A 14,184-nucleotide genomic window follows, 5' to 3' on the forward strand; every position below is an offset into this window, starting at 1 on the left:
TCTAGCCCCTCTGCGATCCTCTTCTACCGGCAGATTACTCCTGCCTCCCCTCAGGCGTCCAACTGCCCGGGCTCCCACCATCTCCTCTCTCTGCCCCACAGTGGCGGATGGAGCTGCCCAAGACGCCTCCTCGAGACACCTCTGTTTACATTACACCCTCACACCGTCGGATCCCTGCTTATATCTGAATGGCGTTCACTGTCACGTGTACATCAGTTTTGTATAGTAGTGCTGCCATGCGTGCAAAAAAAAAGTGTAAATCCGTGCCAGTCGCCTTGGATAAAGGCTAGTTAAATGACTTTAATAATCATCAGCATGAATGTAGATTTAAGTAGGCAGATATATAGAAATGTTCACACATAGATACAAAGATACATACATGGACATTCATCATTATTTTCTTCCATTACCACCAACCCTTCTCTGTCCAATCAGAGCACAAGCAAACAAAAACCCAGAAAAACAAAAAAAATCTACCCCCCGTACCCTGACACCCTGGACTCCACAGCTCCCGACAACGTGCCTTTACAATACAGCCCATGCGGGACCACACCACTCCTACAATCTCTCTCCCATTCAGTCCTTTACCATCTGCGCCCTGGCAGCACTTAAAAGACACCATTGTCGCTGCAGACGCCACCTGCCCCCGCAAGCCGCACACTAGGGTACGACTTCCAGCAGCTTTCAGTTTCACACGCCTCATACCTCCCACGAATCCTTATTTACTGCACACCAGCTTTACAAAACAATAACTTAACAACAACAAAAAAACAAAACAAACACCATCTACTTCTGAATGCATTAGCTACACCCACGCGACAGCAGACACACTTCTTTCAAGCTCAGCTACAACAGGGAACACGTTCACACCCTTGTATTTTCCCTCACCGTCACTGCATTCAAACCACACCTTACAGTTTCACTCACCGGTTTGGGGACAGTTTGCCATCCAGACCTGGGGCAAAAAACAAAAAGCTGAAATAGGGTTTATCCCAAATTATCACTATGGAACAGTAATTAAAGCTTAATTATTGTCCCAAACTGAGAGCAGGTTAACCTTTGTAACCAATTACACCTCTTCCAGTCAGATGGCCGTTTAATGTTTCTAATGATTTACTCCGATCTAAACACATTCAGATATGACTTGGGGAATAAATACTTAAACATTTGTAAATAATGTTGACTTTGCGACTTAAAACCTAAAATATATATTTTTGTAAACTGTTCTATTCACAAATTAAACATTAGAACAACTATATTTCGTCCCAGGTCTGCTTCCATTCATTCCCAACATCTGTCCCTCAGTGAAATGAACGAAAACACTTCCACCAAGAGGGGATCACCCTGCAGGCGTAAGGGCCCAACAGTTTTAAACAAACAGGGCTCCAGCTGTCAAAATATACATACATGCAGTTGCCTCCAAATTGATTGTGCACATCATATTTTTATACAAATAAATCAATAAGTAAAAATTGAAAGACTTTTATATTTTATGTACCGATATGTCTGTCAATTTCAGCTTCAGAATAAATTTGAAAATTGTGTGTTTAGAAATATATGTAGGAATCTTTCAAAGATATGATGCTGATTCATACAATATTGTAAATACACATCTGTATTTATTTGTATATAAAAATACTGCATGTGTTTGCTAAATCAACTTTAGTTTACACTCTGTAACAGTATACCATCCATGGTTTGAATAACAATCGGTATAGATATGTGTGTATAGATATATTAAACACACACCGCAGTAATATTTATCATTTATAAGTGCAGTCTTCTACCAGTCTCTGGTGTCGAGCGCTCCTAATTAAGTGACCCCATCAACCCCGCTGTAAACAGAGCTGCCGGACGTTCTGATGAAGAGTCTCTCAAAGGGGGTTGTGTGCTTTATGGCAAGCGAGGAGGTGAACGGGATCGCGTGACTGGAGGGGGTCAGCCCTGGGTGTGAGGCTGCCCAGTTTACCGGGACAAGTTCAGCCGTCCTGGGGCTTCTCCCTGTGCCGCCACAGTCGAGTCATTTACAGTCGGGAGGGGCGTCCCGTCTGACGCGCTCGATGCACTCCACCACACGGCTGTGTGCACAACTGCCGTCCACCTCCTTCAGGAGCACCTGAGGGCAACAGAACACCGTCAGCACTACCCCCATGTCATACAGGTGTCCCCAACCCTGGTCCTGTGGGAGCCCCTAACCTGCTGGTTTTTGTTCCAATCGAGCTGTCAATTACTTAATTGAACCTTAATTGGGGCTCCCACAGGACCAGGGTTGAGAACCACTGGGTTAATACAACATTAGCATGAATAATAAATGGAATGAATTAATTAATAAATGACAACAATGAAGTTTAAATATAATTGGTTAATTTCTATCATCAGTAAGTGTTCTGGCTTGTAATGCAGGGGGAATGGCATCTTCAAGGCTGATAAACAAACCACATTCGCCTAGTGGCTGAACCAGATTACAATTACTGCATCTCATAATCAAACACTATGTTCTAAGTTGTAAGTTGTAAATACACCTCTACCCCAACATAATGCAGTCCTCGGGAGCCCAACAATCTTACCACATTACAGGTGAAACTGCGAGCATTTCTGGTATTCAATTAAGTAATTGAAAGCTTGGTTGTACCAAAACCAGCAGGGTAGGCTCCTCCATAGCCAGGGCTGGGAACCACTGCTATATGTAGATTTTGATGTAAAATTAACTGTTAACTATTAACTAGTTCAAAAACTATTTGGAGGTAGGAGGTCTGACTTACAGAAAAGGTTGTCAACTGTCAACTATATAACTTTAAGACTTGCAGACAAGACTTTTTTTATGCACAGAAGATCGGAACAAAAGTTTGAAAATGTGTAAATGCTCTCGGCTTTGTGTTTTTTGACTTTTGAAACCATTATTGCTTTACCATGTTATACTCAAATTAACATTATATTGGGGGTAGAGGTGTATAAGTCATGGATCTGCACAGTTGTGTTAACCGGAAGCACAGCAGTCCTCTCCGGCCTGCTCCTTACCGTCACTCGGCCCTGGCAGCAGTGGTCCAGCAGGGTGAGGCAGTGCGTGGCCCTCCGCAGCAGCTCCTCTTGCACCGCGGGGGCCGTGGGGCCGGGGTCTGCGCACACGTCACACAGCAGTCTCAGCAATGCCTGCAGCAGCACGGACAGCCTGCTGCCCATCCTGCAGGGACACAGGGAAATTCAGTCACTCAAGAGACCCACTGAGAAAAAGCGTAAGAACCCCTCACCGATTAAATGCCATCAATTCTCGCAGTACATTGCTGTCCATAATAACACAATTACAACCTGCTCACAATCTCGGTTAGAGTCCATTAGGAAGAGATGCTCGTCCCACACACTTTAGGAGCCTAGTGTACAGTCTATGTTGTAGGGCTGTCTTTGAAGGTTTGAACGCTCGAAGGTTCGTCATGTGACAATCACATTGATTTTTTTCTTGTTAATGAAATTGACAACTGTAGAGCCAACGCACCCAATAAAGGGTTAATGGAGTAAAGGCGGTGCGGTGGGTAGGGGAGAGGGGGTAAATGGTGAAGGGAGGCGGAAGAGCGAGTCAGTGTGTGTGTTCAGTCCCCGAGTCCTGTGTGTGCTGCACTAATAATACATAAACTGAGTTGCTGTTACACCCACAGTGATGAGTTGGGTCTCCTCCGCAAGCATTACAATACTAAACCACACTTCAGATGTCCCTCATAGCCTATCTACATTAAAACATTAGATTTGTATACTGCCCATTTCTAGATGGATATAAAAAAGTTAAAAAAACGTCATAAAAAGACCCTCAGTTGCCACTGTCCAGTCAGCGTTATTCTTATGTTTCTTTTTCCATCATATTTACAGCAAAGTGTTGGTGTTGTGCAGTATAATGGAAACATAAAACAAAACAAATGTTTAGAAAAACATCTGCTGTTTGCAATGTTTTTCTAAATGCACAGAAGACGCCCAAAAGCTTAATGTAAGCTGTGCAACTGAAAATTAGTATATCACAGAGAAACAAGCAAACTCCGGGATCGTTTAACTAACAAAAGTTAAAATGATGCGTTATTTATTAGGCTTAATAGGTCAATTCAACAGAACTGAAAGCAGCACACTTGAGATTATGCCGTGTTTAGTTTGTTGCAATCGACCCATCATTATTATTATTATTATTATTATTATATACCGAAAAATATATAATGTTGACACAAACTCTGAACTGAAGGGAGCCAACCTTGGGAGTTAACCCAGATGTTAAGTTTACAGTGTTCTGGTGTCTTCAGTATTTACTACATTCAGTCTTTTTCAATGTGACTGAACACCGGGGTATATTCATCATGAGTTTCACACCGATTTGCTACTTATTCTGTATTGAATAAAATACAAATGAAAGTTAACCTGAATAACCCTACATACAGTTTATTATAATGGGCTTTTACTGGAAGGTTAACATGTAAACTGTGTGCTTAAAAATAAATAAAAACATGATTACTGTTTGAGATAACCCCCTACCCCTTGTAGTTTAAAATAATTTATTTTGTTTATATGGATTACCTGTATAGCGCGAAAAAAAAAAAAAAATCTATGCACATTAGCACCAATGAAGCTTCTGTAATGTGTTCCAAATCTTCGAAGGTTAAAATGTACCCTTTGGGGCAGCACTACTATGTTGCAGTAGTATTATATGTCCTTACCTTGTCCAAGCCTGTTGAATGGTTTTCTCCAGAGCGTCCAGGACACACAGTCTGGCTTCTTCGTCTGGTCCATCATAAACCTCCAGGTATCCCACAATCACCCGCTCCAACCTCTTCAGGTGGCGCACCGTCACAACACCGAGTCTAGGAAACCAACAAAAAGACCACATCAGACCACAGCTGTTTTCCCACACACTGAGGATAATTACGGGGTTTATGAAGCACAGAACACTTCAGATTGGGTGCAGTTCATGGACACAGTGCTTTAACTGAATCCTTTATGCCCTCTGTTCACTAATGACACTGACGTCTTCAAAACTAGATCTTTAAACCCACGCCTCAGGGAGCTTCCAATTTTCATTCCTCTGAGCTATTAAATAATAAATTGAAGTCATTACTTATTAAACGTAACTAATTTCAACTCTTTTCCTTGGTGTAATGCTGGTGAAGTTTTTAAGAGGCTTAAATACTGGATTTAGTAGGTTTGAGGCACAGTGGTGCATTACAAAAACAAAAACTGACAAAATAAAAAGTGATTAAATGAATGCAGAAAAAGACAAGGTGTTAAACTAAAATATATACATGAAAATTCTTAGAAATGTCCCCCACCTTGCAATGAAGAGAGGTAGGTTTCTTGCATAAACCCTGCGCAGAGGGATCTTGTGCTCCATTTCCATTTGTGTGAGGACCAGTCTCAGGACCACATCATACCGATTAGATTTTCGGGGGGCCGTCCTGTTTTCTGGGGGCTTTTCCAGCACTGAGAGCACGTCTAACAAGCAGGGCAGGACCACCTGAGATTTGTGAGATGGAAACAGAATCAGATTTAAAAAAATAAAGAACAGGAACCATGATTCTCTCTCTCTCTCAATTCAATTCAATTCAATTCAAGGGTGCTTTATTGGCATGACAAACAGTTTCGTAGTGTTGCCAAAGCAGTTGATATTATATACATACATACATAGAAAAATAATAAAAGGTAAGAAAAAAAAAAAAAAATTGAAACAGTAACATTATAATTTATAAATAAAACCTTAATAGACATGTACATTTACTTTATTTACAGTTATCAGGTTACAGCTGGTGCTCATGTATGTTTTCACAGTGAGCCCCTCAGGCTGTGGCAGGCGGCTACATACACTCACCTAAAGGATTATTAGGAACACCATACTAATACTGTGTTTGACCCCCTTTCGCCTTCAGAACTGCCTTCATTCTACGTGGCATTGATTCAACAAGGTGCTGAAAGCATTCTTTAGAAATGTTGGCCCATATTGATAGGATAGCGTCTTGCAGTTGATGGAGATTTGTGGGATGCACATCCAGGGCACGAAGCTCCCGTTCCACCACATCCCAAAGATGCTCTATTGGGTTGAGATCTGGTGACTGTGGGGGCCAGTTTAGTACAGTGAACTCATTGTCATGTTCAAGAAACCAATTTGAAATGATTCGACCTTTGTGACATGGTGCATTATCCTGCTGGAAGTAGCCATCAGAGGATGGGTACATGGTGGTCATAAAGGGATGGACATGGTCAGAAACAATGCTCAGGTAGGCCGTGGCATTTAAACGATGCCCAATTGGCACTAAGGGGCCTAAAGTGTGCCAAGAAAACATCCCCCACACCATTACACCACCACCACCAGCCTGCACAGTGGTAACAAGGCATGATGGATCCATGTTCTCATTCTGTTTATGCCAAATTCTGACTCTACCATCTGAATGTCTCAACAGAAATCGAGACTCATCAGACCAGGCAACATTTTTCCAGTCTTCAACTGTCCAATTTTGGTGAGCTTGTGCAAATTGTAGCCTCTTTTTCCTATTTGTAGTGGAAATGAGTGGTACCCGGTGGGGTCTTCTGCTGTTGTAGCCCATCCGCCTCAAGGTTGTACGTGTTGTGGCTTCACAAATGCTTTGCTGCATACCTCGGTTGTAACGAGTGGTTATTTCAGTCAAAGTTGCTCTTCTATCAGCTTGAATCAGTCGGCCCATTCTCCTCTGACCTCTAGCATCAACAAGGCATTTTCGCCCACAGGACTGCCGCATACTGGATGTTTTTCCCTTTTCACACCATTCTTTGTAAACCCTAGAAATGGTTGTGCGTGAAAATCCCAGTAACTGAGCAGATTGTGAAATACTCAGACCGGCCCGTCTGGCACCAACAACCATGCCACGCTCAAAATTGCTTAAATCACCTTTCTTTCCCATTCAGACATTCAGTTTGGAGTTCAGGAGATTGTCTTGACCAGGACCACACCCCTAAATGCATTGAAGCAACTGCCATGTGATTGGTTGGTTAGATAATTGCATTAATGAGAAATTGAACAGGTGTTCCTAATAATCCTTTAGGTGAGTGTATTGGGCGGCCAGGGGGGCTGTATGTCCCTCCCCCAGGAGGATAGCTATTTTTTTTTCATTTATCAATTCAGAGAATGATTTTGTAATATTTATGAATTTATTAAAGATTGTGTCCCTTAATTTGGCATATTTATTGCAGTGGAGGAGGAAGTGCATCTCTGTCTCGACCTCTCCTGTCTCGCAGTGACCACAGTGCCGCTCCTCTTTGGGCAGCCAGCTCTGCCTGTGTCGGCCCGTCTCTATGGGCAGGCTGTGGTCACTGAGCCTGTACTTGGTCAGGATCCGTCTCTGCTCCGTATCTCTGATAGTGAAGAGATACTCTGCCAGAGTGTATTCTCTGTTTAGGGCCCGATAGCAGTCCAGTTTACTTTGGGATTTGGTTTCATTGTTCCAATGTTCCAGATAGGAGGTTTTGGTTATCTTTATGATTTGGTTGACTCTAATTGGGGGCAGGTAAGCAGTGCTGACCTGAAGCTGGTCTCTGTTCGCAGTATTAGCGGGGGTCAGTGCCGTGAGCTTCAGGGCCAGCTGACTCAGGGGGCTCTTTTCAGGGCTGAGCTCTTGGGTTTGGAGGGCCTTGTACTGGAGTGAGTCTGACTCACTTTTCTTCAGGTGCATCCAGAATTTCAGTGCTCTTATCTTTATATTAATGAGGGTTGGGAAGCGGCCTAATTCTGCCCTGCATGCATGTTTTGGTGTGTTCCTGTGCACCTGCAGTATGTTTTTATGGAGTTCAGCATGCAGGGTCTCTATTGGATGTTTGTCCCACCTAGTGTAGTCCTGTTGACTGAGTGGACCCCATACTTCACTACCGTACAGTAGTGTCTCTCTCTCTCTCTCTCTCTCTCTCTCTCTCTCTATATATATATATATATATATATATATATATAGTTTTTTGTACTGGTACATATTACTAGCTGAGTGGGCAGTGAACCACAGTGTGTCCCCTGCCTATGGCTTACCTGTATGAGCTGTGGCTCAGGTGTGTAGAGGTGGTTGAACAGGGCGTGGTACAGCACTTGGGCTCGGTTGTACTGGCGCAGATCGGCTGCAGGCTGAAACATTAGAAACATGTCACTTGCTAGCTGGGACTTTAAAACCCAGAGAAGAAATCTATCAAAAAATGAAAAGCAGCTCTGCACAATTGGCATTAGGTGAATATTCATTTCTGTTGAATGACCACGCCATCTTGGTTGGGAAAAACAGGTGAAATGGAGATCATATCGTCCAGGGTGTGCCACCAGCAGTCCTGCAGAGTTTGTAGGTCACCATGAAACGGACCGATCCAATTAGCTGGAGTATGGCTGACCACAAATATAAAACCTGGGAGAGTCAAGGAGACCTCTAGCTTTCTAAGCTCCTAATTCTGGGCCACCGAATGAATCATGCCAACCCTTAATAAAATACTTTACTCAAATTTGTAATCACTCTCAGGCCGTAAACACTAAAAACAGAAGACAGATCTCCAGAACAAGAACAGAGGACTGGGAAGCCCTGTTTTAATGGAATCTCAAAAAGTCTGAGAGGAGAAGGGGCAGCTCACCACAGTGTGGATGATATGACGCAGACAGTGCACCCCGAGGACCTTATTTTCAGTGCGGTAGTCATCCGAGATGAGCAGAGAGGGGGGGAAAACGCAGTCCAAGAACTCCACCAGCCAGGGCCGGCCCACCTGGGTGAGCGTCCAGGAGAAGACGTGCTTTGTGGCCTCGTTTCGCTTCCAGCGCTCCCTGACATGAAACAAAAGAAAAGCCGGGTAACCCAGAGCCCAGAGAAAACCAACAGGCCGACATCTAGCTCCTCTAAAACGCTTGTCTCTTCAATTCATTTATTTTTTGAGTAACCCTAAAGAGCAGGGTGGGACAATTTGGTTATGAACCCTAAAACAACAAACAACAAAAAACAACTTAGAACTTAAACATAAGTGAGAAATGTCTGCCAACAGCTGCACTACCACATTACCATCACATCTAGCAGCAGTTCATGCGAGGTCTTACTTTTTCAAATCAGGTTTCAATATTTCCAGGACTGGCCCTAAAATCCCGACGTCGGTGCCTCCATCTTGCCCACACAGCAGCTCCGTGGCAGACGTGCACCCCGCAGCCCGGATCATGCAGTTTAAAAGCTCTGCAGCCTCTTGCTTCGACTGTGAGCTCGTCCACGGCCAGTCTTGTGAATGGGTCAGCGCAAACACAAACAGAAGGGGCGTCACTTTGTGGGCCAGAGCTCTCACAGGAGCGGCTGCCCTGTCGCAGGGCACGAAACCCTTATCCGCCTCGAGCCGCCTCAGCAGGGAGAGGAAGACTCGGTTGACGAGGCACATCTTCTCTGGGATCCCTGCGTACGAGCCGGGGGGCAGTTCTCCACTGTCCGTGTCGCAGAGCGGGAGAGCTGCGTAGTGGATGAGGGTGCTGGTGAAGTCGAGGTATAGCGCCCTTATATTGGTATCCTGGTTGGCACAGCAGTCAGAGAACAGCCAGTGACAGTCTCCCGTTTCGAGCAGGTGCTGTGTGCTCTGTAAGATGGCCTCCTTGGTTTGCGGGCAGCTCTCCACTTGGAATAAGTCCTGGATCTGGGAGAGGACCTTCACCACAGACAGGGAGGGGGCTTCCCCAGGGCTGCACAGAATGCCAGTCAGATCCATGATTGAAGAAACTGCTGCAGCCCATACAGAGAAGAAGGGGAAAAAAATGAGGATATTATTTCAGGACAGAGGGGAAAACACAGCACTGCAAGGAATTATGGGTATGAAATAAATGTCATGCACATCCTAAAGTTCTCTCCAAACAGCTGCATTTTTACCAGTACCATTAGCATTAACTTGCAATGCTTTTACAGGATGTTTACTACCCTCCTGGTACTTGTTTAACTGGAAGTTTATAGATTTTAAACAAAAATCTGTGGGTGTAGAAATACAGTTTCCCCCCAATTTCCTTACATTGAATAAAGAATTGCATTGTCCTCCATACACAGTGAATATTGTTATATATATATATATATATATATATATATATATATATATATATATATATATATGAATATGTTAAATATGGATAGATTAAACTGTTCAGCTTGGGAAGCTGACAAACTATTCAATAAAATGTATGCATGTTATTATTAGCATTAAATTATCAATAATTTGATATTTTATATGTTTCCCAGTGTTGTTCATAGATATGAGCTTATATTGTATTGGAAGCTAAATGGCCTTGACTTTCAAACGTGCTGTGGTGCATTTCCTTCTGTGACATAAGGAATTATAATTAAAAAAAAAAAATTGTTGGAGCCTATTTGCATTGTCGGATTAGTTGAGATGTATAAGGAACACACTTATCAGTTCAGTTTGTGATTGCAATAGAGATTACATTATTTATAATCGCACATATCTGTCTATCGTTTCTATACATGTAATTACCGGAACTGCTGATAATTCTGCGTAAAAAATGACCAATTTGTAACTACGAGACCATTATATCGCCTAGCTTTATATTTCTGAACTAATCCAGACTGAATATATAAACCAACGCTGGACAACACAGACGTGCAAATAAAGACGCTAAATTCAATGTTCGTGGCGGCAACTGAGTGATAATTATAAAAAGGACAATTTAAACAAAATGACGAACGGTTACACACAGCGAAGGGTTAATTGTAGTCGACATCTGCACTTACACGGTTTCTAAATAAGTAGTTACCTGTGTTGCTTGGCTGGTTGTATTTGATGGCTGTAACTGACCAGATTACATGTTTGGTTTCCCTCTCCAGCCACAGCACAAAACACGCCTTTGCCGGCGCAACACCAAAATAGTTCCGCCTGCGCCGAGAAACAAAGAGCGCCTTCAAACAGACCCTGTGCTTTTCAGTAATGCACTTTTACTGTTACTAACTATTCGGTTACATATTTACAAACCACATGAGAGGGAAGTATAAACCTTGATGAACACTTAGCTAACTATATGGCGAAATATAATATACATAATTAAAATATGGATACTTAACAAACATATATCCCTTGATGCATATTGCTTCTGCACTGGAAGTCCAGGAGCCATTGCTTGTATGGATACATACTCTTATCAATACACTAAAATAAATAAATACATTTAGAAGGTGAAGGTTCTACATCAATGTAAGCATAGTCAAAATTATAAGATACTAAGCTGTAATATTATTATATTAGTACAATATTTTCTTTTCAGACTACTTGTAATTTAGTCTTGCATTCTCCTGTAAGATTGCACTTACACAACGTTTTGTCATACTCTTGCATTTGCATTACTAGCACTTGTATTGTTTATTTTGATTAACATTGACTTAACATTTTGTCTGCACTTACCAGGTTATACAATCTAGTATGTAAGACCTTATATATTGCTTATTGTATCTCGTATACACTTGTGTAAACTGTGAATTTGTAAAATGTATTATGCCTTGAATTGCACTGTATTATTGCACTTTTGTATTGCTCTTATATTTTGGAAATCGCCCCGGACAAGGACGTCTCCTAAGAAGTAAATAATAATACACATAATAATAATAATAATAATAATAATAATAATAATAATAATAATATAAGATAACCACATGTATTTGAAACATTTCATTACGTTTATTTGTATGGTTCATAAGTTTTTTTGTATACATTTAGTTTCATAAGCACCTTGTTTTGCAGATATAGGGGGAGAGATACATTATAGAGTTCAGCCTCAGAGGGGCCTAAGTTGTATTTTGGGACAGATGTTGTGTTATCAAATGTAAGCTCTTGGTGAGATCTAGCTTAAGACAAAAGTAGAAATCTGAAGTAACTACACAATAAAGAGTAAAAAAAAAAACACCATAAAACACACAGTTAGTTAATCAAAGTTCTGTGTTTGCCTTCCTGTGAAAGTATGAAAATGTCACACACCCCTCTGGTTCTCAGCCATTATGATTGAAACCCAGTGTAGCAATGCTTCAAACACACGAGGGCGCCAAGAGCTAGAGAAATAAGACAGGCCAATGAAAATGCAGGGCGTATGGTAATGTCTTCCCTGTTTGATCTGCTTAACATCCCTCTTTGCAAAATGGTGAATTGCAATTCACAAGGAAATCACAAAATAAATGGCCGATTTTTTTTCTTCTTCTCATATTGTGAGGTTTAAAGTGCTTTTCATTGTTCAGCCCTTATTGCATTTCAGCCCATCATTGTCAACATCTCAATTTCCTGTGCTGTTTGAAAAGATACCCCTTTTCCATCACAATGGGACATTATAATGGCTTTCGGGAAGATTGTACAATTCTAAATAATAATAGTAATGATAATACAAAAATATATATCCCTGTCCTTTTATTTAAATGTCACAGCTTGGAAGTAAAAGCTCCTAAAAAAAAAACCTTTTGATTTGTATAGACAATTTTTTCCTGACCCCAGGGGCAGAAAGAGAATATTTTCATCCATTTACTTTAATGTATTCTGTCTAGAATTCAGTATGCATTAAAGTCTCCATCACAGGCTTTTCTTTGCCTTAATTTTAAAAGAATTTATAGGATGCAGAGAAATGCCAAATCAAAAAATCTACAAGTTACAAAGAGCCACACAAGCCGAGATGAACAAACACTTATTGGAACTGCGGTAAAGAGAGACTGACAAATCATTAAAGTCTACACAGTCCTTTAATATATCAAAGAGAGAGGTATGTGTCTTTGTGTGTGTATGCAAATATATGTGATTCCGCAGGCAAACAGTCAGAGGTGTTGCTCTATAATGTCAAGATGACTTATTATTGTTATTATGTTACTATTATTAATTATAATGTGATTTTTTTTCTGTTCTAAATTAAACACATGCAGTAGACACACAGTGGCATCAATAAGTTCTTTTAAACCAATTTTTTTGCAGATCCCTCCAGGAGGAGACCAATAATTTGGTTTGCAGGACCGAGCGTGGCAACGGTGACAGCTGGTGTGCTGTATGCTATCAAAGCCTCGAGAAGTCTCCTTTGTCATCTAATAATCATCCTTATCAGGCCTGATCTGTACACTCTGTGCTGCCTGCAGTCCAATAAGCCGCATTTCCTCCAGGCCTTGGGTTAGTACCATGACCTGTAACATCATTAAACACGACATGCCTCTTTGCGAAACGGCGAGGACGTCCACAGACCCCCACTGCGATGACCAGAGAGGACACAGCCCCTTCAAACTCCACAGACAGCTCAGAGGGCCTGCTGTCTTTGCGTTGATTGTAACTGCTATCACGTCTCATGTAAGCGTGTGTCGTCTGATGATCTTGCCACCTCTGCTTAGTGTAGAAACAACACTGAAACGTCTCATTCGGTGAAGAGAATATATTCTGCAAGTGGATTGTATAAATACATAGCAATCTTTGAGCCAATCCTGAACAAATACATTCTGAAAATATTCTATGTATTTATGTATCCATGCATCTTTTATATGAATGTGATTGGCCATTATGCATTATGCATTGTTTCTGAATAAACAGAAAAAAACAAAAAAAACAAAAAATAACATACACATAAGAAGTGTATTTCCTTTTGTCCGGCTGAAAATCCCTTTGTAATGTTTTCAGTACACATTTGAAACCGTAGTGTACAGTAGTTGGATTTAGGGTCCAAATTACTTGATTTTGAAAAGTACAAATGGAAATACAGATGTAGCTTTACAATAGTTATGCCACAAATAATGCTTTTCTGGTTTGTTAGTGCAATTTTGCAAAAGAGCTTGCAGAACCCAAAACCTACAAGATCAGCCATGGAAATATAACTTTATTCTCCTGTTTTATTTCTGAAAAATCCCTGTAATTTTCCCTCCCTCAGCCATGGCAGCTCAACAGCTTCAATTTATGGGGACTTTAATATAGATTCATTTGTTTTTTGAGCCTACTGGGACTTTTTTTCAGTTTTTTAGATCAAACATATACAGCTTAAGAAGGGTCGAAGGTGATATCATTGACACAGATGGCTTATTTACAAGCTGCACAATTGCCCGGCAGAGAAACTAATTCTACAGCCAGGGCAGCGAGAGCTACTTAAAACGAGGCTGTTTACAAGATAATTGAATAAGATGTCGACGGTCGGCTCCGGAGGCTAGGTTTTCTCCTGTTCCAGATGCTTCTTTGTTATTTATGGGACCTGGAAAT

General features: G+C 41.4%; 1 protein-coding gene across 1 annotated transcript; it reads right to left on the bottom strand.

Annotated features, from left to right (window-relative positions):
• Window positions 1-274: 274 nt before the first annotated feature.
• On the bottom strand, window positions 275-10,852 carry tti2 (TELO2 interacting protein 2). Its single transcript, XM_066714381.1, has 8 exons — window positions 10,745-10,852; window positions 9,047-9,707; window positions 8,593-8,779; window positions 8,012-8,104; window positions 5,298-5,482; window positions 4,689-4,832; window positions 3,019-3,181; window positions 275-2,116 (listed from the first exon to the last, which is right to left on the bottom strand). The coding sequence occupies exons 2-8, from the start codon at window positions 9,691-9,693 to the stop codon at window positions 2,021-2,023; spliced, it is 1,515 nt and encodes a 504-aa protein (XP_066570478.1). The 5' UTR covers window positions 9,694-9,707; window positions 10,745-10,852; the 3' UTR covers window positions 275-2,020.
• Window positions 10,853-14,184: the final 3,332 nt, after the last annotated feature.

This window comes from Amia ocellicauda, chromosome 9 (assembly GCF_036373705.1).
Source record: "Amia ocellicauda isolate fAmiCal2 chromosome 9, fAmiCal2.hap1, whole genome shotgun sequence".
In the NCBI taxonomy this organism is placed as follows: domain Eukaryota; kingdom Metazoa; phylum Chordata; class Actinopteri; order Amiiformes; family Amiidae; genus Amia; species Amia ocellicauda.